Source organism: Vicugna pacos, chromosome 6, assembly GCF_048564905.1.
Source record: "Vicugna pacos chromosome 6, VicPac4, whole genome shotgun sequence".
NCBI classification, from domain to species: domain Eukaryota; kingdom Metazoa; phylum Chordata; class Mammalia; order Artiodactyla; family Camelidae; genus Vicugna; species Vicugna pacos.
This window is the reverse complement of record NC_132992.1, coordinates 33,655,044-33,680,904: the sequence shown is the minus strand read 5'-3', so window position 1 is coordinate 33,680,904 and position 25,861 is coordinate 33,655,044. Positions and strand designations below refer to the sequence as shown.

At 55.5% G+C, this 25,861-nt stretch overlaps 4 protein-coding genes across 10 annotated transcripts; 2 read left to right on the top strand and 2 right to left on the bottom strand.

Moving 5' to 3' along the window:
- Nucleotides 1–848: 848 nt before the first annotated feature.
- Nucleotides 849–3,455, bottom strand: TSSK4 (testis specific serine kinase 4). Of its 4 annotated transcripts, none has more exons than XM_072962858.1 (4): nucleotides 2,899–3,455; nucleotides 2,341–2,555; nucleotides 1,585–1,948; nucleotides 849–1,205 (listed from the first exon to the last, which is right to left on the bottom strand). In XM_072962858.1, the coding sequence occupies exons 1-4, from the start codon at nucleotides 3,121–3,123 to the stop codon at nucleotides 1,173–1,175; spliced, it is 837 nt and encodes a 278-aa protein (XP_072818959.1). In that variant the 5' UTR covers nucleotides 3,124–3,455; the 3' UTR covers nucleotides 849–1,172. The 4 variants fall into 4 exon arrangements, with proteins under 4 accessions (XP_072818959.1, XP_031534740.1, XP_031534739.1 ...); XM_031678880.2 differs by having other exon boundaries at nucleotides 1,585–1,966; nucleotides 2,899–3,449; XM_031678879.2 differs by having other exon boundaries at nucleotides 849–1,132; nucleotides 2,899–3,448.
- A 1,651-nt stretch (nucleotides 3,456–5,106) lies between these two features.
- On the top strand, nucleotides 5,107–10,858 carry TM9SF1 (transmembrane 9 superfamily member 1). Of its 4 annotated transcripts, none has more exons than XM_015250356.3 (6): nucleotides 5,107–5,535; nucleotides 6,202–6,575; nucleotides 7,342–7,963; nucleotides 8,260–8,445; nucleotides 9,352–9,625; nucleotides 10,196–10,858. In XM_015250356.3, exons 2-6 carry the CDS (start codon nucleotides 6,219–6,221, stop codon nucleotides 10,587–10,589), a joined length of 1,833 nt encoding a protein of 610 aa, XP_015105842.1. In that variant the 5' UTR covers nucleotides 5,107–5,535; nucleotides 6,202–6,218; the 3' UTR covers nucleotides 10,590–10,858. The 4 variants fall into 4 exon arrangements, with proteins under 4 accessions (XP_015105842.1, XP_015105839.1, XP_015105841.1 ...); XM_015250353.2 differs by lacking the exon at nucleotides 5,107–5,535 and adding an exon at nucleotides 5,675–5,953; XM_015250355.3 differs by lacking the exon at nucleotides 5,107–5,535 and adding an exon at nucleotides 5,676–5,914 and having other exon boundaries at nucleotides 6,187–6,575.
- Nucleotides 10,859–10,991: 133 nt separating this feature from the next.
- On the top strand, nucleotides 10,992–19,585 carry IPO4 (importin 4). The gene is made up of 30 exons (XM_006217279.4): nucleotides 10,992–11,277; nucleotides 11,360–11,446; nucleotides 11,575–11,654; nucleotides 11,732–11,773; nucleotides 12,208–12,337; nucleotides 12,426–12,605; nucleotides 12,853–12,918; nucleotides 13,024–13,125; nucleotides 13,212–13,295; nucleotides 13,553–13,717; nucleotides 13,817–13,870; nucleotides 14,012–14,121; nucleotides 14,419–14,527; nucleotides 14,688–14,817; nucleotides 15,006–15,119; nucleotides 15,215–15,328; nucleotides 15,557–15,677; nucleotides 15,812–15,923; nucleotides 16,034–16,149; nucleotides 16,264–16,341; nucleotides 16,418–16,475; nucleotides 16,577–16,682; nucleotides 16,771–16,964; nucleotides 17,111–17,152; nucleotides 17,538–17,663; nucleotides 17,745–17,953; nucleotides 18,060–18,192; nucleotides 18,282–18,386; nucleotides 19,058–19,127; nucleotides 19,251–19,585. The coding sequence occupies exons 1-30, from the start codon at nucleotides 11,209–11,211 to the stop codon at nucleotides 19,379–19,381; spliced, it is 3,237 nt and encodes a 1,078-aa protein (XP_006217341.2). The 5' UTR covers nucleotides 10,992–11,208; the 3' UTR covers nucleotides 19,382–19,585.
- On the bottom strand, nucleotides 19,555–25,818 carry REC8 (REC8 meiotic recombination protein). The gene is made up of 20 exons (XM_072962855.1): nucleotides 25,505–25,818; nucleotides 25,177–25,313; nucleotides 25,007–25,075; nucleotides 24,741–24,883; nucleotides 24,580–24,655; nucleotides 24,351–24,471; nucleotides 23,248–23,332; nucleotides 22,838–22,917; nucleotides 22,507–22,603; nucleotides 22,305–22,377; nucleotides 22,130–22,221; nucleotides 21,948–21,997; nucleotides 21,467–21,610; nucleotides 21,116–21,182; nucleotides 20,861–21,012; nucleotides 20,652–20,697; nucleotides 20,320–20,386; nucleotides 20,074–20,205; nucleotides 19,896–20,002; nucleotides 19,555–19,790 (listed from the first exon to the last, which is right to left on the bottom strand). The coding sequence occupies exons 2-20, from the start codon at nucleotides 25,230–25,232 to the stop codon at nucleotides 19,699–19,701; spliced, it is 1,749 nt and encodes a 582-aa protein (XP_072818956.1). The 5' UTR covers nucleotides 25,233–25,313; nucleotides 25,505–25,818; the 3' UTR covers nucleotides 19,555–19,698.
- Nucleotides 25,819–25,861: the final 43 nt, after the last annotated feature.

Sequence of the window (25,861 nt, the reverse complement as noted above, 5' to 3'; positions counted from 1 at the left end):
TCCTTGGAGCTTCATTTCAAGAAATGAATAATAATGGGAGTGATGAAGGGGAGATGGAGCAGAGTTTCCAACATGTTAACCCGCATGTTCCAGGCAGATACTGCTCCAACTTCCAAGGCAGTTTCTCCTAGAGTTGTCTAGTGCCGAGGGTCAGGAAACTGCCATCTGCTACTCATTCTAGAACCGTGTGGAGCTGTCCCTGAGTCTTTCCTCATCACTTCCCCCGAACTGGGCCTCTGCCAAGAGAGCCCCGTGATTTACCGCCCATTTTCATTTTACAAAGCCCCTTTTCAAGGACAGGGAAGGAGAATACAGAGATAAGGGGGCAAGTAGCTTTCCTTTATCCAAAACACACAGTTAATAGGCTTGGTTTGAACTGTCACTTCTGTGTGTAGGAGCTGTAACGAGAGGGGCCATGATTCACTGGGATGGTTTCAGTAGTGGTTAAGGTGGTATTTGGAGGAGGAAGGAACTGAGATATTGCATACATCCGGATACTCATTTCTTAAAAAACAAAGTGTCATCTCTTTGAACCACAGACAGGCAGAGCTGTGACCAAACAAAGCAACCAGGGCCTCTGCCCCACTGCTTGAACATTTAGAGTGCACAGAGATATAATGAGCATGTACTCGGCAAGGATAACAAAGCTTCCCCAAAGCAGGTGTTCATCTGAGCACACCTTCCCGCCTCCCCAACAAGCCACATGTGAGCTACACTGAATTACCCTGTTGATTTAACGGCTGTCAAGATGACTGGTTACAGGCTCTGGGCAGAAATCCACCTCCTACCCTCAACAGTGTTCCCTGCTAAGCTTCCTCTGAGGAAAGAATGTCTTTGACTCCACCTGATGAAACTAAACAGAATTAGATTTATTTTTGGTATAAAAGATTTTTAGCCCCAGACCCTCCTGCTGTGCTCTCCTCTCAACCCCCTCCTCCCTCAGCCACTTTCATGTATTGATTTCCAAGGACTGGTGATGATTAGTGGTGCTGGGGGGCTGACACATGGCCTCGAGCAGCCTGATCTCATGGGTGGGTTGCTCAGGCTGGAACTTGAGAACCCAGGGATCCTTGATGATGTCCAGGATGGTGGCACGCTTGCTGGCTTGGCGTAGGGTCTGGAGGACCAGGTTCTAGGGCAGGGGAGAGAGAGGTCTTGGCTGAGCTGGCCCCTCATTGTGCCACACAGGCAATGAGCAGCTGGACCTAAGAAAGAAGCAGGATAGCCCATCACACCACTCTGGTGAAAGGGAGGGTGGCCCTGATTTGACCCTTAAAAGCCTCCTGTCTGCTCAGAAAGCTAACACCTTGAGGGGTAAGGGGAGGAGGAGTTCCCTGCGGGGAATCCTTGCAGGATTTCCCTTCTGGCCTAAACAGGTAGAGGCTGAAACCTGCTTATCACTCACATCCAAGGTGGGAGCCCAGGGGTTGGCCCTAAAGCCCTCCCCGCTATTCTAAGGGAGAGTGAGGGTGTGAGATGGCTCTGGTAGGGGGAGAGCCTTCCCCAGGGTTGGGAGGTCTAGGTTGGGCATTTCCTCCCCGTAGGTCACCCATGAGGCCTCAGCCCCCCTGGGGGAGCCCGCACCTTGCATTCCTGGGAGATGGGGTAGTTGGGTGGAAAAGTGACCTCCTTCTGAGTCTCTTTCAGCAGCTTCTTCAGATTGGTGTCATCAAAGGGCAGATGGGCGACCACTAGAGTGTAGAGGATGACGCCCATGCTCCAGGTGTCAGACAGGAAAGGGTTGTAGGGCAGGCCTAGCAAGATCTCCGGGCACGCGTAAGCAAAGCTGCCACAGTAGGTCTGGCTGAGGTGGCTAAAGCAGTTCAATTGGCGGTAGGAAGGGCTACTCCGCACAGGCTGGTTAGAAGGCACCATCTTGGCGAAGCCAAAGTCCGATATCTTCACATTCTCCTGCTTGTCCAGCAGCAGGTTCTCCAACTTTAAGTCCCTACCAGCAGCAGAAAGGCTGGGGGTCAGGAGAGGGCTTAGTATTAGACCGGGAGCTGAAGGGCCAGAGATGAAAGGCAAAGAGGGAGAGACAGGCCATTATGAGGACAGGAGCAGAGGGAAGAAAGCCTTGGAGTTGTGAGCAGAACCCAAAGAGGAGAGAGGATGGTACCTGAGGACCACTAGGTGCTCACCATTGCTTTTTGCAAAGGGCTCTGCACACAGTGGGCACTTAATAAGTGTTCTTGACCAGATGATTAAAATAAAGTGGATGAATAGGCCTAGATACTGAGGAGAGAGGTCAGGGAGGAAAAAAGAGAGCAGAAAATGGGAGATATGCATAAAACCCCTTTGAGAGCCCAGAGGCCCGTGTCCAGGTGGCAGCGCCCTCACCGGTGCACGATGCTTTTGCTGTGCAGGTAGGCGATGGCCAGGGTCATCTGGGAGAACCACTTGCCAGCAAGGGGCTCAGAGCAGGCCCCATAGCGTTGGATCCACTCAAGGACATCACCACCCTGAGCCAACTCCAGAATGATGTACACTCGGGATGTGGTCTCGATGGCCTGATAGAAGTTGATGAGGTTCTTGTGCCGCAGGACCTTCATCACCTGGCCCCGGGAGAGGGACCCATCAAAGCCAGGAAGGGAGAACCCTGACTGCGCTCCCAGCCCTCTCCTACTCACTCACTGCTACCTTCTTAGAACTTTGCAACAGGATCAAACCCCAGAGGGCTGGTAGCCTAGGGACAAATCTTATGCTTTGCTCTTTTCCTTTCTGAGGGCCTGGAGGTGAGGTGGAAGGAGGCTGAATTTACATCAAGTAATTTTCCTTATTGCCCAATGAGTCATTCAGTTATGGTTTGGGGGTTTCCGGCTCCACCCTCTTCTAACCCCTTTCTGAAAAGCCTTAAGCAGCTTGGTTCCAGTTCCCTCCTCTAGCCCCCTTTCCCACCTGTATCTCACGGGGCAGGAACTTGTTAAGGTAGTCATCAGAGGCCTTCTTCTTTGAGATCATCTTGACAGCCACCATGACCTTCTGCTTTGTGTAGTAAGCCTCATACACCGTCCCATAGGAGCCATTGCCAATGACCTTGCCTACTTCGTAACCATACTCCTCCATGACAGAGCGGTAGGTCGAGGTGGTTGGTGCTGCTTCCAAGGTGTCTCCCTTCCCCATGGTGTTGGGCTTGCTGAGAGCAGGGAGCTCTGCTACTTAAAAGCCTCTTGTCTGCTCCGAAAGCCAACGCCTTGAGCTGCTGAAGGCTAGGGTACCAAAGTGAAGTTAGTCTTCAGAAGCTCGCCTGTGTAAGTCACACAAGTCTAGGATGCTGGGCTCAGCTCTCCACTAGGAACTTGGAGGGGGAAGAAGGGAGAAGCAGTTCTTTCTGTCTTTACTGGCTGTTGTTACTTCTTTCTCCTCTTGGTTACGGAACTCCCCAAGGTCCTATGTTCTGACACATCATAATTCACCTTCTATCCACCACTGGCCACAAGGCTTGAGAAGGAAGTGCAATTTGGAACATATTCATTGCTGGAGGCACCTCTGTAATCCGGTGAGACTCCCTCCATGGATCTGGTCCATTTCAACTAGTCACATTTATTGAGCACCTACTCTGTGCCAGGCAGTGTACTGAGTCCTGGAAGAAGGTAACCAATAAGGCCAGTAGATCCCCTGTGCTGCTAGCATTTAAAATCCAGCACGAGACATCTGAGTGTGAGCATATTACTGAGAACTGCAAGGTACTGTATGTACTCATGGTTAAATTTTGGTTTGCATCAAAATTAGAGCTTGTTAAAAAAATACTGATGCCCAGTGACCTCCTTCCCCAAGATCCTAATTTGGTGGGACCCAGGTATCTGTATTTTTAACAAGTTTCTGACTGAATCTGATGCACACCAAGATTTAAGAACCACTGTTGCCAGTTTGTGAATATAACAAAAAGGAGGAGACTCACAGATAGAGAGAACAAACCAGTGGTTACCGGTGGGGATGAGAGGAGAGGGGCAGTATAGGGTTGGGAGAGTGGGAGGTACAAACTTCCGTGTAAGACAGGCAAAGGATGTATTGTACAACATGAGGAATATAGTGAGTATTTTGTAATAGCTGTAAATGGAAAGCGACCTTTTTAAATTTGTACTAAAAGTTAAAAAAAAAAAAAGAATCACTGTTGCAGGAAATAGGGCACCTTTAAGATTAAAAAAAAAAGAAAAAAAAATCCTTGCAGCTGCAGTGTATAACATGGATCCAAGGGAAGAGGTGACCCAGAGACTAGCAATGTGGATGCCACGGTAATTTAGGTGAGGGGATGGGGCCTGAACCAAGGCAGCATGGAGGGCAATTTGGAGGATAATCGAGACAAAAGCAGAGGAGTCTTGGTGGCACTGAACTTATGGGGGGAGGGGGTTGTTAACTGTGAAAGAGGCCCAGATTTCTGGCTTTAATGACCAGATGGTTGTCACTTAAAAGTCTCCTCCAAAGCCATTTTCTAAGTTACTTTTCTAATTACAAAACTCATTGATTTTCTAAAAACTCAACCCTGTACTTCCTGGAATCTCACCCCCTCCTCCAGGGAGGAGGGTTGGGTCAGAGAGGGCTGAAGTGAATAAATGAAGGACATTTCAGGCCAGAAGCCACTTGTGATTTTCCACTTTCTTTACCAGGGAAGAGGGAACCTTAAGTCAGGTTCCTTACATGTTGCTTCCAAGTGGCCAAAGGAAGTCAATGCGCCAAGGGCTGATCTCCAGGGGAACTCCCCTAATAGCAGATCCCCTTAAAACAGCTGAGACAGATCAGGGTGAACTTTTCCAGAATAATCTGCAATACAAATTAAGAGATGCCCAAACACATACACACAGATAAATAAGAATAAAAACATAGAGACCAAAGCGTGTCAGGATTTTTTTTTTTTACCTGCATTTAACAATAACAGTGTCAGTCTGATCAACTCACGGGGTAAAAGAGCGAACACCCCATCTCCTTGCGTTCCTCTGCACCAGACCTGGCCCAGGCTTGCCTCTACCGCCGGACACAGACGGTCGTTATACGGTCAGGGAGGGCTCCAGTAGAGCCTTGGGAAAATAATTTCATTTACATATTTGGTTTTTGGCGGGAGGCCATTCATGATGGTTGGCAGAGCAACAGGGAGGTGAGATCCAGACTCTGTCCTAGCACAGCGACGCCCAAAGCCTCACCCCCGCCCGGGTTGGGGGCCTTGAACCGCCTCTCCGGGCTCGGCCTCGGCAGTCGGTGGCGAGTCCCATTGGTTCAGCCGGCAAACGTTTGCGGCGTCCTCTAGGTGTGGGCGCAGCCCCCGCCCGGGCTCCGTGTCCTGGGCAGTCACTGGGCGCGCGCAGCGGGCACTGCTCTCAGACATCCAACTGCAACCTCCCCGGGGACGGGCGGCTGGACCGGCGCCGACTCTTACCCAAAAAAGGGAGTTCGTGTCCTCGCAGCCAGGCCTCTAACGCAGCCCCTCTCGGGGCAACCCGAGCGTCGGAGCGGCCAAGGCCGCGGGGGAGTGGCCCTCTCTAGGCTCCAGGAGAGGAGCTTTCCGCCGAGCTGAGGGCCCGGCGGGTGAAGGCGGAAGTGGTAAGACTGACGTGTCCTGAGCTGCCCTAGCGATCGCCGGGAGGGCCCCCCGCGGGGCGAAGGGCGAGCCTCGCCTCGCGGCGTCTTCAGAGTTGGGCCAGGCCTCCAGTGGTAGAAAGCTCTTCAGGGAGCACTGAAGGGAGCCGGGCGCGGTGTCTTGCGGCGTGACCGCAGCCGCTGCGATCAGGCACCACGGTGGCCAGCCCTCGGGAGGTCGGTCGTCAGGTCCTCTCCAGGTCCCAAGCTAGCGCGCCGCTCTGAGGGAGACCCCGGCAGGAGTGCAAGGGCGGCTACGGGGCCGCAGAGGCCGCTGGCGCCTCCTCGGCCAGCCCTTCCCGGGCGGAGAGCACCTCGGGGTTGCCGCGGGAAGGTGCCGGAGGTGCGAGGCCGCGTGGAGTTGCCATGGAAACGAGCTGGGGTGCACGGGGAGGCCCCGGGCTGGCGGGCTGCCGGAGGGGGGAACCCTAGGTTGAGAGGACTAGAGCAGAGGGGGAGCCCATTGTTCGGGCTAGAGAGATGGTGTGGTGTGGCAGTGGGGAGGTGGCCTCAGGGAGGATCTGAAAGGCCAAGGGGAGGCATTGGAGCCATCAGGCTTCAGTTCGAAGGACCTGACCTGGGGTGTCATTTGATCCCTGGTTCCCATAACCTCAGAACTCCCCCAAACAGGTTCCGCCGCGTTAAGGATGACAGTTCTAGGGCACCCTCGAAGTTGGAGCTGCCAGTGGTTACCACTCCTGCTGCTGCTGCTGCTGCTGCTGCTGGGCACAGGACGTGAGCCAGGGGTGGAAGGTGTGACACACTACAAGGCCGGCGACCCTGTCATTCTATATGTCAACAAAGTGGGACCTTATCACAACCCTCAGGAGACTTACCACTACTATCAGCTTCCAGTTTGCAGCCCTGAGAAGATACGCCACAAAAGCCTTAGCCTGGGTGAAGTTCTGGATGGGGATCGGATGGCTGAGTCTTTGTATGAGATCCGCTTTCGGGAGAATGTGGAGAAGAGAATTCTGTGCCACATGCAGCTCAGTCCTGCACAGGTCAGCCTCTCCACGTTGACTAGAATTAGCCCTCCCTCCCAGGGACTAGTAACAGTGCCTTACGTTTATAGTTTTCAAAGCAACTTTATGGAAGTGATATGATTTGATTCTAACTACAACCCCATGTGGCAGGCAGGGCAGATAGTATTGTTCGCATTCAGTTGTTAAACGTACTTGCTCAGAAGTAACTTTTCCAAGACATGAATAGTAAATTGCACAGCTGATAGTAGAGCCCAGGGCTCTTGACTCCAAGCTTGTCCGTTGGTAATGAGGTGCCACTCCTACATAGTCATTTTTTTCCATTCCTACCTCTTGGCTCATGTTTAACTGGCTCCTTTACAGTCTACCTAATTTTCCCAGTGATGCTTTTTTCTTCAGTGATTCCCATCTTAGGGCACTTTTCCTTAGTCTACTTCAGAACTTCTTACACCTTGCCTCTCTTTTTGTAGGCCTTAACCCTGTCAAGTCATACTTGCTTATTTCGGAGAATCCCAGCATACTAGGGTCTAACCCACTGGTTCTCAACAGGGGGCAGTTTTGTCTCCCAAGAGACTTTTGGCAATGTCTGGGGATATTTTTGTTCTATTAGGGGGTGCTACTGACATCTAGTGAGAAGCCAGGGGTGGAGCATCTGACAATGCACAGGACAGTCCCCCACAAGTTATCCAGCCCAAAATGTCAGTAGTGCTGAGGTTGAAACCCTTCTCTAATCCAGTGGCTGGGGAGGCCTGGCGAGGCCTGTCTGACTCCTGACTTGTTTTTGTAGGTGGAACAGCTGCGCCAGGCCATTGAAGAACTCTACTACTTTGAATTTGTGGTGGATGACTTGCCAATCCGGGGCTTTGTGGGCTACATGGAGGAGAGTGGCTTCCTGCCTCACAGCCACAAGATAGGACTCTGGACCCATTTGGACTTCCACTTAGAATTCCATGGAGATCGAATTATATTTGCCAATGTCTCAGTGCGGGATGTCAAGCCCCACAGTTTAGATGGGTTACGACCTGATGAGTTCCTAGGCCTCACCCACACCTACAGCGTGCGCTGGTCTGAGACTTCAGTCGAGCGTCGGAGTGACAGGCGCCGTGGTGACGACGGTGGTTTCTTTCCCCGAACACTGGAAATCCACTGGTTGTCCATCATCAATTCCATGGTGCTTGTGTTTTTACTGGTGGGCTTTGTGGCTGTCATTCTCATGCGTGTGCTTCGGAATGACCTGGCTCGGTACAACTTGGATGAGGAGACAACCTCTGGAGGGTCTGGTGATGACTTTGACCAAGGTGACAATGGCTGGAAAATTATCCATACAGATGTCTTCCGCTTCCCTCCATACCGTGGTCTGCTCTGTGCTGTGCTTGGTGTGGGTGCCCAGTTCCTGGCCCTTGGCACTGGTGAGGTGATAAAAATTAATCTGGGATTTCTCTCAAGGGGTACAACTAAGTAGGTGGTTTGTTCAGAAAAGATATGCTGATCTTGTCGTCTGTCCAAGGTGAGGGGCAGACCTAAGGGGTGGGATGGCTCTAGCAAGGATGAGTATATTTCTGTTGTGGGCTTTCTGGACAACAGAATTGGGGGATATTGTTTTGCTGGAGGCCCTGGGTCTGGGAGAAAAGCGGCTGATTCTTCTGAAATTGCCAGAAGAGGGACAGGGGAGACCTAACATGGGCTTTCCACTACCACCCTGCAGGCATTATTGTCATGGCGCTGCTGGGCATGTTCAATGTGCACCGTCACGGGGCCATTAACTCAGCAGCCATCTTGTTGTATGCCCTGACTTGCTGCATCTCTGGCTACGTGTCCAGCCACTTCTACCGGCAGATCGGAGGCGAGCGTTGGGTGTGGAACATCATTCTCACCACCAGTCTCTTCTCTGGTGAGGACTGCCCTTGCCCTAGTGGGCCGATTCAGGGACTTAGAACACGTCGTGGAACCTGAGATAGAGTCAGATTAAGGCAATGAAAATAGACAAAAGAAACAATAAGAAAACCATTGAAAAGACAGAAATGCATTTTTTGCATAAACATTATTAAGCCCTTACTATGTGCTAGGCAATGTGATACACACTTGACATGCTTTCATCTCGTTTAATCTTCACACTGACTGTAGGAAGCAGGTAATATTGTCCCCATTTTACAGATGAGGAAGTTGAACTTCAGACTGGTTAGGTAACTTGCGTGAGATTATACTCCTAAAAAGCAGCAAATGAGGTTTCAGACTAGGCAGTCAAACTCTAGAGCCTCTATTCTCAACCATTACACTGAAGTAACACTCTTGAATTTATTTTTTGACACTCCTTTTTCTTTTGCCCCCTAGCTTTTTTTATTTTGGAAGTGGGCTACCTGACTCTAGTCTTTCAAGCCAGCTTGTCCTTTCAAAGGCAGTAGTAGTTTGTAATCTGAACCTTTTGTGTTTCCAACCCCAAATGTCTTCTATTCCATCACATTTATGTTTGAACCAGGGCTTTCTGAAAACGGCCTTAATTCAAAGGAATGTCTCACACTAGGAATCTCCAATGCTATAGCAGGACAGGCCCTTGGAGGCAGGTGGATTTGCGTCACTCTTAGGTCATTATGTAACGACTTGCTTGACCCTTAATAATGATAATGGATAGGCGAGGAGATTTCGGTAAGCCAAGGAACAAGGAACGAGACACGGAAGGGTGGAGTTGGCCTGGGAGCAGGATGTTTCATTCCTCACCCCTTTAGGTCCAGTCTGATTAAGTGCGTCCAGGCATGTAGCTCCCAGTGCTGACCCTCCCTCTGGGGGCCCATCCCTGCAGTGCCTTTCTTCCTCACGTGGAGTGTGGTGAACTCCGTGCATTGGGCCAATGGTTCAACACAGGCTCTGCCAGCCACCACCATCCTGCTGCTTCTGACGGTTTGGCTGCTGGTCGGCTTTCCCCTCACTGTCATTGGAGGCATCTTCGGGAAGAACAACGCTAGTCCCTTTGACGCACCTTGTCGCACCAAGAACATCGCCCGGGAGATTCCGCCCCAGCCCTGGTACAAGTCTACTCTCGTCCACATGACTGTTGGAGGCTTCCTGCCTTTCAGGTATCCTCTCTTTACTCCATGGCATCACTTTCATGTTCCTGACCTTAACTTTTCCCTTCCGTGCTCACCCTGTACCCTAACACAATGTCAGAGATAATCCCTGGTTCAGCTGTACCATTAAGAGATCACTAAGTGGTTCCTCCTTTCTCCAAGCAGGACTGAGCTTGAATCAGTTCAAGTATCAGGTGTCTCACTTGTAAAGCTCTCCAGAGACACTGCTGCTTTCACCGTCTTCCTGGTTTCTGAATTTAGCAACACCATGTGGGGCCTGAAGCTCATTTGATTACTCAGTCTGTTAAGTACCTCTTAGTGCCAGGCAAATACAGTGGAAAATAAAACAGACAAGATCCCTGCTCTCAACTTTCCAAAGAAGATGTTCTTGAAGTGAGAGCAGCTAATCATAGGTAAAAGAATTCCCATCAAGCCAGGAACTCCAGGGCAGGGAGTAGAATGGGCCCACTTTCCACAGTGATGCAGTAACATGGAGGGGTGGTGGCTGGATTTTGGCCTGACCACTGTGCTGGCAACGCACAGCCCTTTAATGCTGTGTATCGTGTCTTCTCTTCACAGTGCCATCTCTGTGGAGCTCTACTACATCTTTGCCACAGTATGGGGTCGGGAGCAGTACACTTTGTATGGCATCCTCTTCTTCGTCTTCGCCATCCTGCTGAGTGTGGGGGCTTGCATCTCCATCGCACTCACCTACTTCCAGTTGTCTGGCGAGGATTACCGCTGGTGGTGGCGATCTGTACTGAGTGTTGGCTCCACTGGGCTCTTCATCTTCTTCTATTCAGTTTTCTACTATGCTCGGCGCTCCAACATGTCAGGGGCAGTCCAGACAGTAGAGTTCTTTGGCTACTCCTTACTCACTGGATATGTCTTCTTCCTCATGCTGGGCACCATCTCCTTTTTTTCTTCCCTAAAGTTCATCCGTTATATCTATGTTAACCTCAAGATGGACTGAGTTTTGAATGGCAAAACTATTGTTCTTGTCTCCCTTTCTTTACGCCCCATTGATCTCTTACCACATCTCTTCTGATTGAGTGACGGAGTTGTGTGATGGCTTTGTTGCCTTCCCCTTTGCCCTTTGGGCCTTCCTTCCCCAGAGAGGGCCTGGAAATTACAAATCTCTATTATATAAGGAGTATATATTTCAACTTTTTAAGTTGCCTTTAGCTTGGGTCCTGATTTTTCTTTTTACAATACCAAAATAAAATTTATTAAGAAAAAGGATCCTGTATTTGGAGGGTTTGGTCTGGATATAGGAACTCGTGTCCTGTCGTTAAGGGCACTGTCCCATAGTAATCCGGGTCCGCCGCGGAATGTACGGAACTCGAACTCTCCCCGGAGCTTGGGAACTGTCGGCTCTGGGAACCTGTATTACCGGGGCTCTGTTTCCGCGGCTCACCCGGAGCTCAGCCCAACGGAAATAGCCGGGCCCGAGCTCGGTGTGAAGCGAGTTGAATCACCCTGGCGACGGGAGAGGCGCGGAGCAACGCCCTTTCCGCCGGAAGTGGGTTACAGAACCTCCACGTGCTGTCCCTCCCCCTTCCCGGCCCCATAGCGGCGGCTCCGCTGCTGCCATGGAGCCCGCCGGCCTGGAAAAGATCCTGCGGGAGCTGCTGCTGCCGGACACCGAGCGCATCCGCCGGGTACGGGGCAAGCGGGAACGGGCCGGAGTGAACGGGGGGTGTTGCGAGAAAGGCTTGACACTGACCCCCCAGCCTCCCCCAGGCCACCGAGCAGCTCCAGACCGCTCTTCGAGACCCCGCCGCCCTGCCCGCGCTCTGCGACCTTTTGGCCTCAGCGGGCGACCCTCAGGTGAAGCTCCTGCCCCTTGCCACTGAGTGTCCCATAGTACGCCATTGGTCAGGCCCCATTTCCTGCCCCCGGCGGCCCACTCACCACCTTCCTGCCCTGACCCTCACATGCCCGGTTCCTTATCCCAGATCCGCCAGTTCGCGGCTGTGCTGACCCGCAGACGACTGAGCACCTGCTGGCGGCGGCTGGCGGCGGAGCAACGGGAGAGGTGGGCTGGGCCAGGGGCGGGGCGGGGCCAGGCTGAGGCGGCTCTTGGGTACCAAACGTCTGCCACCTGTGTTCCAGCATCAAGTCCCTGGTCCTGACGGTCCTCCAGGGAGAGACAGAGTAAGTGCCTACCTGCTTCCTCTCCGGGTCCTAACTGGCTCCAGACTGATACCTTCCCGGGGTTTCTGCCTTTTTCAGCGCCAGGCTGGGACTTGGGGATCAGGGGCTTCAGTTCTAGATCAAGAGTGGAGGAAGAATTCTCAGGCTGTGTTAAAGACTAAAGTTCTTGAGAGTGGGCTGTGATGGTCTCCCAAACCCAAGTCAGAAGAATGGGAGTGAAATTGAGTATGAGCGAGGTCAGAACTTACCAGATTGCACAACCACGATGCTGCTAGTTTCCCTCTGAGCTGCTGTTTTATGTGTCCCAACTTGGCAGAGACCCTCTGCCCACACCTGGAGGTTTCTCTCCTGGCCATCCAACAGAGGTAGGGCCATCGTGTGCAGGGGAGGGTACTGGAGGGTGATTGGGGGTGGGGAATCTCTCCTGTTCGCAGGCATTCTGTGAGACTTAGCCTGGCCCAGCTCTCAGCCACCATTTTTCGAAAGGAAGGCCTGGAGGCCTGGCCTCAGCTCATGCAGCTTCTTCAGCACAGTACACACAGCCCCCACATCCCAGAGAGAGAGGTACTATCACATGGTTGGTGGGAGGAAGGGATCTGGAAGCTGAACAGACCATATAAGCTTCTCTCTCTCAACCCCAACTCCTGGGCAGATGGGGCTTTTGCTGCTAAGTGTGCTGGTGACCTCCCGGCCCGAGGCCTTCCGACCACACCACCGGGAGCTTCTTCGGCTTCTGAATGAGACCCTTGGTGAGGTGGGCTCTCCTGGGCTCCTCTTTTATTCCCTGCGCACCCTGACCACCATGGCCCCTTACCTCGGCACTGACGATGTGGTGAGCTATGGGCCCTCACCTTCCCTGGCTCCCTGTCCTTGGGCTTTCATGTCCTCACCCTTGCAGGATGCAGAGCTATTTCAGACACTTTCTCTGCTTGTCCTGCCTAGCAATTGCGAGGGGAACCTGTGGGTGGCTGTGTGTGGGCTCCTCCAATGTCCAGGCTTCAAGAAAGCTGCCAGTTTCTGGAGCTTGGGATTAGGTTACATCGTACTCTCTGTGATTCAGCTCATTCTGTGTCCTCCAGCCTCTTGCTCGAATGTTGGTGCCTAAGCTCATCGTGGCTGTGCAGAGTCTGATCCCTGTAGATGAGGTGAGGACATTTGGATAGGATCTCTGTTGGAGGGAAAGTACAGAAGCAATCAGCTTGGTCCACTGAAGAAGAGGATAGTAACCCTATGACTTTCCTGTCTGGCAGGCAAAGGCCTGTGAGGCCGTGGAGGCCCTGGATGAATTGCTGGAGTCAGAGGTGCCTATCATCACCTCCCACCTGTCAGAGGTCCTCACATTCTGCCTGGAGGTGAGCCCAGGGTCGGCACCATCCCTGCTGCTTGTTCTACTGGGAGTTTCCTTGTCTATTTCTGAGTCTCACTGGTCTCTGGGCAGGTGGCTAGAAACGTGGCCCTGAGCGATGCAGTACGTGTGCGTATTCTCTGCTGCCTCACTTTCTTGGTTAAAGTCAAGAGCAAGGTGAGTGCCCTCTGACGCCCATCACCCCATCCCCATCTCTGTCCTTTATCTCACTCCCGGGGCTTTCTGTCCATCTCAGGGTGTCTAAAGTACCATAGCCAAGATGTTCAAGACTTGATCTGGACTCAGCCCAGCCCTTGGCTGGGGGATTGGGAATCTCCTGCTGGACCCCCTGTGGCCTGAATGGCTGGATTTTTTAATGTGAATCCATCTTGGGAGCAGATTCTCAGGGACCCCATTCTGCCCTCCCTCTTCAGGCCTTACTGAAAAATCGTCTCCTGCCACCCTTGCTGCACACCCTCTTCCCCATTATGGCTGCCGAGCCCCCACTGGGCCAGCTGGATCCTGAGGACCAGGATTCGGAGGAGGAAGAGCTGGAGATTGGGCTGGTGGGGGAGACACCCAAGCACTTTGCTGTACAGGTGGGATGTGGGAGAGGGTCTGGGGACAGGGTGTTAGGTGGTTAGGGGAGGTTGAGGGGCAGAGGTGGAGTTCAGCAAAGTCTCCCTGTTCTTTTACAGGTCGTGGACATGTTGGCACTCCATTTGCCCCCTGAGAAGCTCTGTCCCCTGCTGGTAAGTGTGACTCTTACCCCTAGGTTTGCGTAGTCTCCTGAGGCTGAGGATGTTTGTGTCCTGGTAGGTGTGGAGGCCTGTTGCTGCAGGACCAGGCAGGCTCGTGCTGGGGTTTCAGGAGAGCACCATCTCCTTTCTTAGATGCCCATGCTGGAAGAGGCCTTGAGGAGTGAGAGCCCCTACCAACGAAAGGCTGGCCTCCTGGTGCTGGCGGTGCTGTCTGATGGAGCTGGTGACCACATCAGACAGAGGTATTTATTCCCCTGTCCTGGAGTGAGGATGGGCCGTGGGGAGGGGGACCACACCACCCACAGCAGTGCTGGTCTGTTTGTTGTTCAAGCCTAATTATCAATAGCATCTTCTTGCTGCTCTCATACGCATCCTGGCTTAGAAGATTAATGGCTACCCCAGCTATAGGGACCAGTGAGTGGTGCTCACCATCTGGTGACAGAAAGCTGGGTTTTCCTAGGGGAAACGGGAGAATAGCTTGGCCTAGGGCTCTTAGATCCTGCCTGTCAGTCTGCATCTTCTTGTCCCGCCCCATCCAGGCTGCTGCCCCCACTGCTGCAGGTTGTGTGCAAGAGCCTGGAGGATCCGTCGCAAGTTGTACGCAATGCTGCACTGTTCGCTCTGGGCCAGTTCTCAGAGAACCTACAGGTCAGCAAGGCCAAATGTGGGCAGCCACCATTTCAGAGTTCCCGCCTGTCCCAGGGACCAGCCCCCCAGCTTCATCTTCTCAGGCATCCCTGCTGCCCTCAACACTTTGGCGTGTGCCCTGCAGTTGAGCTGACTCAGGCCCCCTTTTTCCTTCCCCCAGCCCCACATCAGCAGCTACTCCGGTGAGGTGATGCCACTGCTCCTCGCCTACCTGAGGTCAGTGCCTCCCGGGCACACGCACCACCTGGCCAAGGCCTGCTATGCCCTAGAGAATTTCGTGGAGAATCTAGGTAGTAATGACATTTGGGGGTACGAGGGATGGGACGGGGCTGTAGTCCTGGCTGAAGGGGGCAGGATGTGCTGTTCCTGGAACCACTGCCTGTGGTGGGGAGTGGGATGTGGTGGGCCCGCAAGGAGGGTCAGCCTGCAGGCAAGTAGGAGACCTAGGTTGGTTGTTAGTGAGCGCCCTTTCCCATAGGACCTAAAGTGCAGCCCTACCTTCCGGAGCTCATGGAGTGTATGCTGCAGCCTCTAAGGGAACCCAGCAGCTCTCGGGCCAAGGAGCTGGCTGTGAGCGCCCTGGGGGCCATTGGTGAGTTGGAGGCGGGAGCATGGGGTTCATCTGGCACCTATGGCATGTGATCCTTGCTCACCCTCCAGCTCTGATTCTGTCCTGCTGCCCCTCAGCCACAGCTGCCCAGGGCTCCATGCTGCCCTACTTCCCCACCATTTTGGAGCACCTGCGGGAGTTCCTGCTGACAGGCCACGAGGACCTTCAGCCTGTGCGGATCCAGAGCTTGGGTGAGTGAGGAGCTCCCAGGTGGGCTTCCCAGTGCCAGGGAAGGGCAGATGCCCAGAGAAGATCGCCCCTGAGCAGCACAGGTGTCTTCCTCCCCTCCACACCGTAGCTAGGAGTAGGAGTGGTTTCTGAACTCACCCCAGCTGCCACCTCTGGTCCCCTGGGCCTTGGCTTGACTCACCTCTGGCCTAGCTTCACATTGCTGTGCTAACCAAGCCCCTCCCCCACAGAGACGCTTGGGGTGCTGGCGCGAGCAGTGGGGGAGCCCATGAGGCCCCTGGCTGAGGAATGCTGCCAGCTGGGGCTGGGCCTGTGCGACCAGGTAGACGACCCTGACTTGCGGCGGTGCACGTGAGTGAGCCCTCACCCTGCTGTGCCCCTCCCCCACCCGAGTCCTCTGGTTCTGAACCAGGGGTTCTCCGGGCTCCCCACTCCTGTCTGGATACTGCCGACAGGATGGTAGAGCTTCCACCTGCCTCCGCCAGGTACAGCCTGTTTGCAGCCTTATCGGGGCTGATGGGTGAGAGCCTGGCGCCCCACCTGCCACAAATCACCGCACTCATGCTGTCGTCACTGCGTTCCACTGAGGGCGTTGTGGTGAGCCGAGAGCAGATGGGCCCAGCGAGACTGGGGAGGCCAGCCCTGGGATGGGGTCTCTCTCCTGGGCCCAGCTGAGCCAGACTCCCTGCTGTGCCTCTCCTGTCCAGCCTCAGTATGATGGAAGCAGCGCCTTCCTCCTGTTTGACGACGAGAGCGATGGGGAGGAAGAGGAGGAGCTCATGGACGAGGATGAGGAGGAGGAGGAGGACTCAGAGATCTCAGGGTGCGGAGGGGTGTCTGCCGTTCTGGTCGGAGGAATCCTGGTTTAGATGATGGCCCAGGGTCAGCTGTGCTCCTACTGGTACCCGATCATTGCTGTATCCCCTCTTTACTCCAGGTATAGCGTGGAAAATGCCTTCTTCGATGAGAAGGAAGACACCTGTGCTGCCTTGGGAGAGATCTCTGTGAACGCCAGGTGAGCCTTGGGCTATCCCCGGCACTGGGAGCCCCTGCTAGGAACCCCTTCCCCATGGCCCTGTGTCTGTCTACAGTGTGGCCTTCCTTCCCTACATGGAGACTGTCTTTGAAGAAGTGTTTAGACTATTGGAGGTGAGTGGGCTGGTGGGCGGAGGGGTGGGGGTCAGAGGGCTAGGGGCCCTGTGTTCGCCCTGTACCCAGCAGGCACATCCTGCCCCCTCCTCGTGCTGCAGTGCCCTCACCTGAATGTGCGGAAGGCAGCCCATGAGGCCCTGGGTCAGTTCTGCTGTGCGCTGTACAAAGCCTGTCAAAGCTGCCCCTCGGAACCCAACACTGCTGGTGAGAAGCGGGTGCTGGGGCCTCTGGAAGCAGAGGGGTTGGGGAGGGGGCAGGGCCTGGTCAGAGCTTCAGCTGATCATGTCCCCAGCTCTGCAGGCCGCCCTGGCCCGGGTGGTGCCGTCCTACCTGCAGGCAGTGCACGGGGAGCGGGAGCGCCAGGTGGTGATGGCCGTTCTGGAGGCCCTGACGGTGGTGCTGCGTGGCTGTGGGAGCCTCACGCTGCAGCCCCCTGGGCGTCTGGCTGAGCTCTGCAGTGTGCTCAAGGCTGTGCTGCAGAGGAAGGTGAGCGGGGCTTGCAGGGTGAAGAGTTGGCCCAGGCCCAGGTGGGGATAGCCAGAGGTGACCTATCTGGCTTCCCCCTTCCTCTACCCCTGGGAAGGAAAAGGGGCAGGAGAGCCCAGGCTGAGCTGAGCTCCCCCTCCCCGCAGACAGCCTGTCAGGACACCGATGAGGAAGACGAGGAAGACCAGGTAAGAGCTGTGGGTGCGAACTGGGACCAGATAGTCTCCACAGGGCAGGGCAGACCGTGTGCTTGGGCTTGGCCTGGGGGTACTAGGGCTGCTGAAAGATTGATCAGTGGCTTTGGATGACCAATGCTGCTCTTCCTAAATTAGTAGGGGTTTAAGGAAGGCTTCCTGGAGGTGGGGATTCAGGGCAGGCTTGGACTGATAAGTGAGAGTGAGAGGACCTAGAGAAAAATCTGGGCTGCAAACAAGCCCAGCCTGGGAGGGGCTGATCCTGTCAACCAGGGGCAGCCCCCAGGGGGACCACCTGTGGCAGTGGAGGAGCATGGTGAGAGGTGCTCCCAGTCTCAGAGCTGGCCCTGGTACTCCAGCTCCCAACCTGGCCCCACAGGCTGAATATGATGCCATGTTGCTCGAGCACGCTGGTGAGGCCATCCCCGCACTGGCAGCTGCAGCGGGGGGAGATGCCTTTGCCCCTTTCTTTGCCGGCTTCCTGCCATTATTGCTCTGCAAGATGGTGAGTGCTCTGTCCCCTGGCTTTGAACCCCATGTGCCCTGCACCCAGCCCTAGGCTGACATGCACTCCTCCCCCCACCAGAAACAGGGCTGCACAGTAGCTGAGAAGTCCTTTGCAGTGGGGATGCTGGCGGAGTCCATTCAGAGCCTGGGTGCTGCCTCGGCTCAGTTTGTGTCCCGACTGCTTCCTGTGCTGTTGAGCAGCGCCCGGGAGGCAGACCCCGAAGTGCGGAGCAATGCCATCTTTGGGCTGGGTGTGCTGGTGGAGCACGGAGGCCGCCCCGCCCAGGAGTATCCTCAGCTTGCAGGAAGGAGCCAGGGTTGGGTAGGGTGGCTGTCCCTGGGACTTGGGATGGGAAAGTTCTTTCCATGTGCCTGTTCCTTGACTGGGGACCAGACACTTCCCCAAGCTGCTGGGGCTCCTGCTGCCCCTCCTGGCGCGGGAGCGCCATGATCGTGTCCGTGACAACATCTGTGGGGCACTCGCCCGCCTGCTGATGGCCAGTCCCACAAGGAAACCAGAGCCCCAGGTGAGGGGTCGGGGCATCAGGCAGGGCCGGGAACCCGAGGAGGGCGTGAAACGCGCAGGGCTAGGGGCCAAAGTCATGTCTGCGTCCAGGTGCTGGCTGCCCTGTTGCACGCCCTGCCACTGAAGGAGGACTTGGAGGAGTGGGTCACTATAGGGCACCTCTTCAGCTTCCTGTACCAGAGCAGCCCTGACCAGGTAACGCCGATGCTGGGGCCCTTGGAGTTGGCATTGGTTAAAGCTGCTCTTTGCTTTCTCATTGGTCTGCAAGGCGTGGTAGCCAGGCCTGTAATGGGAGAGGAGGGGCTTCCTCTCGACACGTAGCATTTTTCCTCTGAGAGGCTCTGTCTTCCCTGGCCACTTCTGAGCCAGAAGTCACAGCTTTCCTGGGCTGATTGCCTAGATCAGGACTCTTTCAGATTGTGCTCCACGGAGCCTGTGGACTCTGGCCACCACACCATCTATTTGAATCAGAGCAGCTCTGCTTTCTAAATGAGATTTGTCTGCACCAAGTGACTAGCTTTGGACTCATGCCCCAGTGTTCCTGTTTCCATCACCTCTGTCTTGCACCTTTGGAAACTACTGTGTTGGTGGAGCTCCTGGGTGTGTGGGTTTCTTTTGGTCTTGAGGCCAGGATTTCAGGTGTCTTTGGTCACAATCCCACCCTCTCAAAAAAAAGGAAAGAAAAAAGGACTATTTCCACCCCATTTCATGGGTCCTTCTCATGTTTCACAGTTCAGGATGTCTGAATCAGTATTAGGCTCAGATGGCCCCACTGGGAGACTGCCTCTCCTGGGCTCCTACCACCTAGCCCAGTGCTGGGGCCCAGCAGTGCTTCTGCCCCTGAGCTGGCCCTTCTTTTCCCACAGGTTGTAGATGTGGCTCCCGAGCTCTTGCGCATTTACAGCCTCATTCTGGCCGAGAACAAGATCCCACCAGGTGAGGGTGGCAGTCATGGGAGGGTTGTGGGGAGAGGGGAGGAGCAGGGCTCAGAGGGCCTGGGGCAGCTAGGAGTCGGGAGCCAGCCCTCCCCAGGTTTCTCCCTCTTCACTCTCCACCCAGACACCAAGGCGGCACTGCTGCTTCTCCTGACGTTCTTGGCCAAACAGCACACCGACAGCTTCCATTCGGCACTGGGTTCCCTGCCTGGCGACAAGGCCCAGGAGCTCCAGGCCGTCCTGGGCCTCACCTAGACTACAGGCTGCAGCTGGGCCAGAGAGGACAGAGCCCACCCAGGCCCAGCTCTCAGCCCAGCTCCAGCTCATGCCTTACCAAAGATTCTGAGCCTGGGCCTCCTACCCACTTGGAGTCTCAGCCCTACTCACTGCCTTGTGCTGTGGGACAATACAGTGTCACGACACCAGACTGTAATAAAGGCAGTTTATTTTCTGCTTGAACAGTAGCTCTGAGAACAGGAAGGACAGAGATGCCTGTTCATAATGAGGCAGGCAGGGCCTAGTGAGGCAGGACCTAGTTTTACGCAGTTTCCTGACCGCTTTGTAAATGAGCTCTAACCGCTGTGGAATCGGGGTCCCGGCTGGATCAGGAGGCGCCCGTATGGCTTCTCTTGTTTCACACGAAGGATCTCCTGTGCAGCAAGCACTGGTGAAGAGGGGAAGAGAGGGCTGGTGAGAGGGAGTCCCGGTGGCAGTCTCTGGCCAGTGTGTCCGCTCCCCAGCCCCGCATGGGCACACGAGCCCAGCTCACCCAGCAGCATGTAGAAGACTCGGGCGGCCATCCTGCGGGGGCTGAGAGGTGGCACTAGGCTGCTGAAGTCGGGCTCTCTGTTGGCCTGCAGCTCCAGTGCCACTGCCCTGTGGAGATCAAGGACCATTGGCCAAGGCTCCGGCCCAGGCCACCCACTGCGGCCCACCCTCCCTGGTACCTGTGCACGGCCTCCAGCGAGAGCAGCTCAGGCTCCAGTGGCAGCGGCACAGGCATCTCCACAGGCACCTCAGGGAGTTCAGGCACTGCGGGCAACACGGGGGGCTCCAGCTGCTCCACCTCAGCCCAGGCCCTAGGACATGGCAGTGAGGTACAGCAGGGCAAGGGCGGCTGTGAGGGTGATGAGGGCCCACCCCTTCAGCCACCTCCCCCACCTGGCCAGGCTTGCGGGCCAGGTCCTGCTTACCACCGCTCTTCTGGGGGGACGAGGCTGACGCGGGCCCTCTCCTCCTCAGCCGCTTCTAGGGAGATCTCTGTCCAAGGGGAGAGGGAGGTCCTGAGTGGGTTTCTCTGCATCTAGGCAGTCAGGCCCTAGGGGCCACCTGGTCAAACTGGGTGCCAGAGCTGTGCAGTGACTTGTTAAAAGCACCAGGGGCAGGGGATGGGTTGATGGGGATTACTGAAGACACTCAGTCTGTGCTCTCTTGCGTTAAAACGCTTTGATGAGAGCTGTTAGCAGTTGGGGACCGGTTCCCTGGGATCGTGCTGGCCTCCACCATCCCTTCTCCAGGTGCTTACCTGACACCATGAGGGGCCCACTGGGCTCCAGGGCCTCCCTCAGGGCCTGGGGATGAGAGAAAGAGAACTAAGACCCCAAGCTTCCATGAGCACGGGGGGCGGGGTTCGAGCAGCCCTGCTCAGTCCTGGTGCTCGCGTGGAAAGAAGCAGCAGCCCTGGAGCCTGGCAGAGCAGATGGTCTTTTCGGGAAGCAGTGAAGATACAGTTACCTCAATATCACTTGGAGTTTCAGCCTTTCTCCTTTCCTCCTCGGCTGCGGCCTCCTCTTCGGCCTCCTCGGGCGGCCTTCGCCTGAGTGCTCTTGGGGGTGGCTGGGCAGAGTGGGTCCAGAAAGCCAGCAGCTCTGGGGGCAGCAGGGCAGCTGAGGGTAGCAGGCAGCAGGGAGAGGGTTTGAGGCGTGAGGAACACCAACAGCGAGGAACAGGTTCAGAGGATCCCACACACCAGCTCCCACCACTCCTCACGGTGAGTCGGGGTTTGGAACAGCTCGGCAGGGCTTATGATCATCCTCTCAGGAGGCTGCACCTTCGGCTACATGGTGGGGAAGGCCAAAAGCCCAGTTAGGAAGGAGCCATTGCCCCTTCCTCACCTGCAAAGTCTTGTTCCAAGGCCTTTGGCCTTCCAATTCTCAGGCTCCTGTCCTTGCCCACTCTGCTTATTGCTAAAGGGACGACTCAGCCAGTCCCTTGGATGTGATAGGCAGGGTCACAAAGTGGTGTGTGGGCAAACCCCCACCATGTGCACTCTGGAGACTGTTTAGAAGGCCCAGCATGCACCTGCCTCCCTCTGTCCCCCCGAGCCTGGGCTGCACTCACACACTCCCAGCAGTGGGCTCTGGTTTGCAGTTGTTCCTGGAATTTCTCCCGGGAGATCTGGGTCTCCTTGTCCCAGAATAACAGCCGGCGGCGGCGGCGAGCAGGTGGGGCCCCTGGAGGTGGGGGGCCTGGGGGCCTCCTCCGCTGAATGAGGAGGGGAGGCAGGGGGCAAGGCTACCCTTTACTCCTTTTCCTGTTGTTCTTGTGGACTGCAAACAGGCCCCACACTCCCGCCCCTAGAGGTGCCCTGGGAGAGGGCTTGGGTGGGGCCTCCGGGAGCGGGTGCAGCTCCCGCCCTGAATGAGGTGTCCATCTGGGAAGTGCAGGCTGGATAGAATGGGGCATGGGCAGGGGCACCTTTTACTCCTTGGCACAAAGGCCTGTGGAAGCTAGTGGTGGCCTTGGGCTTAGGGAAACTAAAAATCGGTGAGCAGCTCTGGGAGGGGAGGGCCAAGAGAAGGCGGCTTGGAAGGGTACTCACCTCTGGGCTTGGTGGGGCTGGCAGACGCAACTCCCGCGGGGGGGTCACCTCTGCAACAACACTCAAGGTCCTGGTTCTGCCCCACAGCCTTTACTCTCAAAGCCACCCAGGCAAGAAGCTAGAGGGTCCTTTCTTCAGCAAGTTGGACCCCCAGGAAGGACCCAGGCATAGCGGATACTCACCAGGAAGTGGGGCCCTGGGCTCCCAGACTGGCAGCTTCGGCTCCTCGGGGACCGGGACCCGGCCTGGAAGTAGCTCCGCTGCCGCCTCCACCCTGAGGGGAAGTGGGCAAGCAAAATGAAGACACTCCGCCTCCCAGCAGTGACCCGTACCTGGTCTGGGGGTTCCTGCCCTTACTCTGCAAGAGCTAGAGGTGAGGGCGGGGGAACTGCGATCTCCTCCTCTGGGGCCCGGGGCTCCTCCTTGGCCTCTGCAGAGAGAGGATCAGGGCTCAGAACACAGAAGAGAAGAGATGGGAGCATGGCCCAGGCCCAGACTGCCCGTGCGGAGGCCTGACCATCCAGCGCTGGGTAGGCCCTACCTTCCCGGATAGGCCTACCCAGCCGACGACGTTCCTCTAACAAGATGGCTTCGTCTTCCTCAGCAATCAGCAGGTCCAAGTCTCGGCGGCTGATCTCTGGGAGGTCTTTTTCACCCTGTCAGAAGAGGAAGAAAAAGGAGAAGGGGCTCAATTCCACTTCTGTTTGAGAGGCACATGCCACAAGGCCGGGCTGGGCCAAGGGAGCCCAGGGGTGCTTGGGGCCAGGGGCAGGGGTGGGGGAATGGAGGCAGAGAAGGCAGGACTCCGGGGGCAGAGAGAAGTAGATGCAGGGGGGCTGGGCCACCAGAAGCAAGACCTGGGCCTTGGTCTCTGCAGGGGGACAGCTCACCTCGATTTGCAGCATACGTATGGGTTCCTCCTCCAGGATCGTGATGGCTTCAGGAGACACCACAGTGACCGGAATCCTGTCTGCAAGGGCAGGGAAGTCACACCAGCCCCTCTGCTTCTTTCTGAGTTCCCACACCCATGTGGTAAGGCGAAAGCATGGACTCTGGAGTCAGCTCAATCTAGGTTCTTAGTCAGGCCCTGGCAAACTGACCCAGGATACATTGCTTAACCACTATGGGCTGCACTTTCCTCATCTGTAAAATGGGAAGGACTCCAGTTGCACAGGACTCATGTGAGACAGTTATGCAGTTATACACACACGGCCTGGCAGCTGAGAGAAGCTCAAAGGCAGTTATTTCTTTAGCTCTTGGCTCTTCGCCTCTCACCAGAAGGACGGCTCTCTCTGCTCACCTGGCTTCCTGGGCTCTGTAGGGACTTCAGGAGGAATCTCCTCAAGAACTCTCTCTGGGGTCACAGCCTCTAAGAGGTGTCGAATCTTTGGGAAGGGATTGGGGACAAGAGATAGGGTTCAGCTTCAGCCCCCGAATTCCCCGCTTTCATAGCCCTAGTCAGACAGCGGACAGTGATACCCCTAAATGCCCGATTCTGTGGCACTGACACTGGTATGCAGTGAACCCACTCACTATCTCGTTTCCTTTCCTCCTTTTCCTGCCCCCACCCAATTATCTAGTCTGTGTCAACTTGTCTGTGAAAGAAGTACTACATCCTTATGTCAGGTGTTGTGGGGGACAGAGGGAACAGGAAATGTTCTTGATCTTAAGGAGTGTATGGTCTAGTGGAGAGATGAGTAGTATATGACCCCAGCCAGAGTCAACACTAAGGATAAAACATGACCCAAGTGATGTGCTGAGTTCCAGAACAACATTTGATTCTGGCTAAGAGCGGGATAAAGGCTTCATGGGAAAGGGTAGCATTTGAGTGAAGTCTGTAAAAGAATGAGGAGTGATCATTAAGGGCTAGGGAAATAGCTCAAACAGAAAAGTAAATGTGGTATCTTTGGGACATAGGGGCCAGACTGGTGTTTGGGAGCCAAAGATGCCCAGGGGATGCGCTGAGAGGATGTCTGGGGATGGCTCCCTCTGGGCCAGGACACAGAGAGCCTTAAATGCTAGCATTTTGTTTGCAGTGAGGAACCACTGGCAACATCTTTGAAGAAAGGGGGTAACACTGTCTAAGCTGTAGTGGTATTAGAAATAGATGGACAAGAACATGGGTAAGGAAACCTGGTGCTGAGAGACACCAGGGTCTGGATTAGGGCCTCAACTGTGGGAATAGTGTGGAGAAGAGTGGCGACAAGAGCTGCCTCTAGGTTGGTCCTGAATAGGGACATGCAGCAGGCTTGTCTGGATGGGTCCCCCATGACAGTTGGCCTGCGCCAACTCCTATGGGGCAGAGCTGTAGCAGGTGCCCGCCCTTCCCTGAACAACTGGCACGTGAACAGCACACCCCTCTGCAGTGTCCACTCATCAGGTGTCCCAGGGAATGAGACCTACCTGAGGGATATTGAAGGGACTGGGGAGTCTGGGATCCACAGACATCATCCCAAAAAAAGGGTCTGGAGCTTCTTCCAGAGTCTCCATCATGGCCAGGTGGTTAGGAAGCAGCAGGCTGGGTCTGAGGGAGAATGTGAGCTGTCAAGTACTGAGGTCGAGATGGGCTGAGGTCAAGCAGGAAGGCTCCCTGCCAAAGGCTGGATGGTTCCAGTCCCCAGAGGATACTCACAGTTCAGTCTCCACCATATCAATGCGAATCTGCAGCTGGGCCCGGTGCAGGCGCTCCAGGATGTGCTGGATGTCCTCTGAGGGCAGGGAGGGTAAGGTAGAGCGCCAGCCCAGGCCAGGGACCCTCCGCTCTGCCCTGCCTCGAAGCCTTCCCAGCCTTACCTACGAGGTACTGGCATTGTTGGAAGTAGACCCGGATGATGCCAATTTGGAGTTGGGCTGACAGATAAAGGGAGAAGCGGGGCCTTGGCAGACCGGGCAGCGGGGGCTCCACTCGAACCAGCACATAATTGAGGATTTCCTCGCTGGGGAAACAGCAGGCCCTGAACACCTACTGCGTCAAGGACCAGCCCCACAGCCCAGCCCAGCCCAATCCATCCCCTGACCTACCCTGGCCCCAGGCCACTCCTCCCTTCCCTGTGCCTTACCAGGTCTTCACCACATTCACCTTCAGGTATTCGCGCTTCACCAACCGGCTGCCGCGCGTGGCTGCCAGCCTGGAGGGAGGAAGTGGGGTGAGGATGGAGAGGGGAGCCCTTCCGCTGGGATCCCTGGGTGCCCCTCCTGGCTTGCCCATCCTGGCCCGGCCGGCCCTTACCAGATGGTGGCGAAGCAGCCGGTGTGGCGCTGGAGCACGTTGGGATAGTAGAACATGGTCCCTCTGGGCTTTCACTTGTCTCCACCACTCTTGGATCTCAGTCCGACGAAGCCTTCAGGGCACGGGATTTCCTAATACTGACAGAGAGAAGGATGCAGCGGAGCGGGTGGACCCATAGAATGCCAAACAAATGAACCGATAAACAATGGGTGGATAAATGATTAAGGGAATAAGTAAATGGAGATGTAGCCTGGATACACAGGAGTTGGGACACCGTCTCCGTCAGCCCTGAGCTGGTTCACGCAATGCCCGGGTGCTTTGAACTTACTGGAGGTTGCCGGGTTGAGTTTCAAGTCGGAGATGCAGAGCTTCACGCTGGGAGGCCTGCACTGCGATCCAGTTCAGGTCCCCGCGGAGAACAGGTGTCCTCCTCAGAGATGCTGGGCTCCTGGCCTTTGCACAGCTTTGGCTCCTGCCGTCGCGGGCGGGTCCCACTCCAGCAGAGCTAGATCCTACTGCAGGGAGAGAGTGCCCGGGGGGCTCTGCGCCTCGCTCTTCATTAGATAGGAGCAGCCAATGAGGAACAGGGCTCAGCTGGGGGGCGCTCGTTCCAGGCGCGCCAAGTAGCAGGCCTGTGTTCTAGGCAATAGGGGTCTCCCGAGGCAGGCAGCGAACCAATGGGAAG

Bases quoted from the DNA above. Each gene is read 5' to 3' on its own strand.
- IPO4 (XM_006217279.4), top strand. From the start codon at position 11,209: ATGGAGCCCGCCGGCCTGGAAAAGATCCTGCGGGAGCTGCTGCTGCCG. The intron at 16,342-16,417 runs GTGAGCCTTGGG...GTCTGTCTACAG, and splicing joins GAGATCTCTGTGAACGCCAG to TGTGGCCTTCCTTCCCTACA. The intron at 19,128-19,250 runs GTGAGGGTGGCA...CTCTCCACCCAG, and splicing joins CGAGAACAAGATCCCACCAG to ACACCAAGGCGGCACTGCTG.
- REC8 (XM_072962855.1), bottom strand. From the start codon at position 25,232: ATGTTCTACTATCCCAACGTGCTCCAGCGCCACACCGGCTGCTTCGCC. The intron at 22,378-22,506 runs GTAGGCCTATCC...CTCTCTCTGCAG, and splicing joins AGAGGAACGTCGTCGGCTGG to AGGCCAAGGAGGAGCCCCGG. The intron at 20,003-20,073 runs GTACCAGGGAGG...TGATCTCCACAG, and splicing joins TCGCTGGAGGCCGTGCACAG to GGCAGTGGCACTGGAGCTGC.
- TSSK4 (XM_031678878.2), bottom strand. From the start codon at position 3,123: ATGGGGAAGGGAGACACCTTGGAAGCAGCACCAACCACCTCGACCTAC. The intron at 1,967-2,340 runs GTGAGGGCGCTG...CCTGACCCCCAG, and splicing joins AGCAAAAGCATCGTGCACCG to CCTTTCTGCTGCTGGTAGGG. The intron at 1,133-1,584 runs GTGCGGGCTCCC...CCCCTGCCCTAG, and splicing joins CCATCTCCCAGGAATGCAAG to AACCTGGTCCTCCAGACCCT.
- TM9SF1 (XM_015250353.2), top strand. The intron at 6,576-7,341 runs GTCAGCCTCTCC...TTGTTTTTGTAG, and splicing joins TGCAGCTCAGTCCTGCACAG to GTGGAACAGCTGCGCCAGGC. The intron at 7,964-8,259 runs GTGAGGTGATAA...ACCACCCTGCAG, and splicing joins GTTCCTGGCCCTTGGCACTG to GCATTATTGTCATGGCGCTG.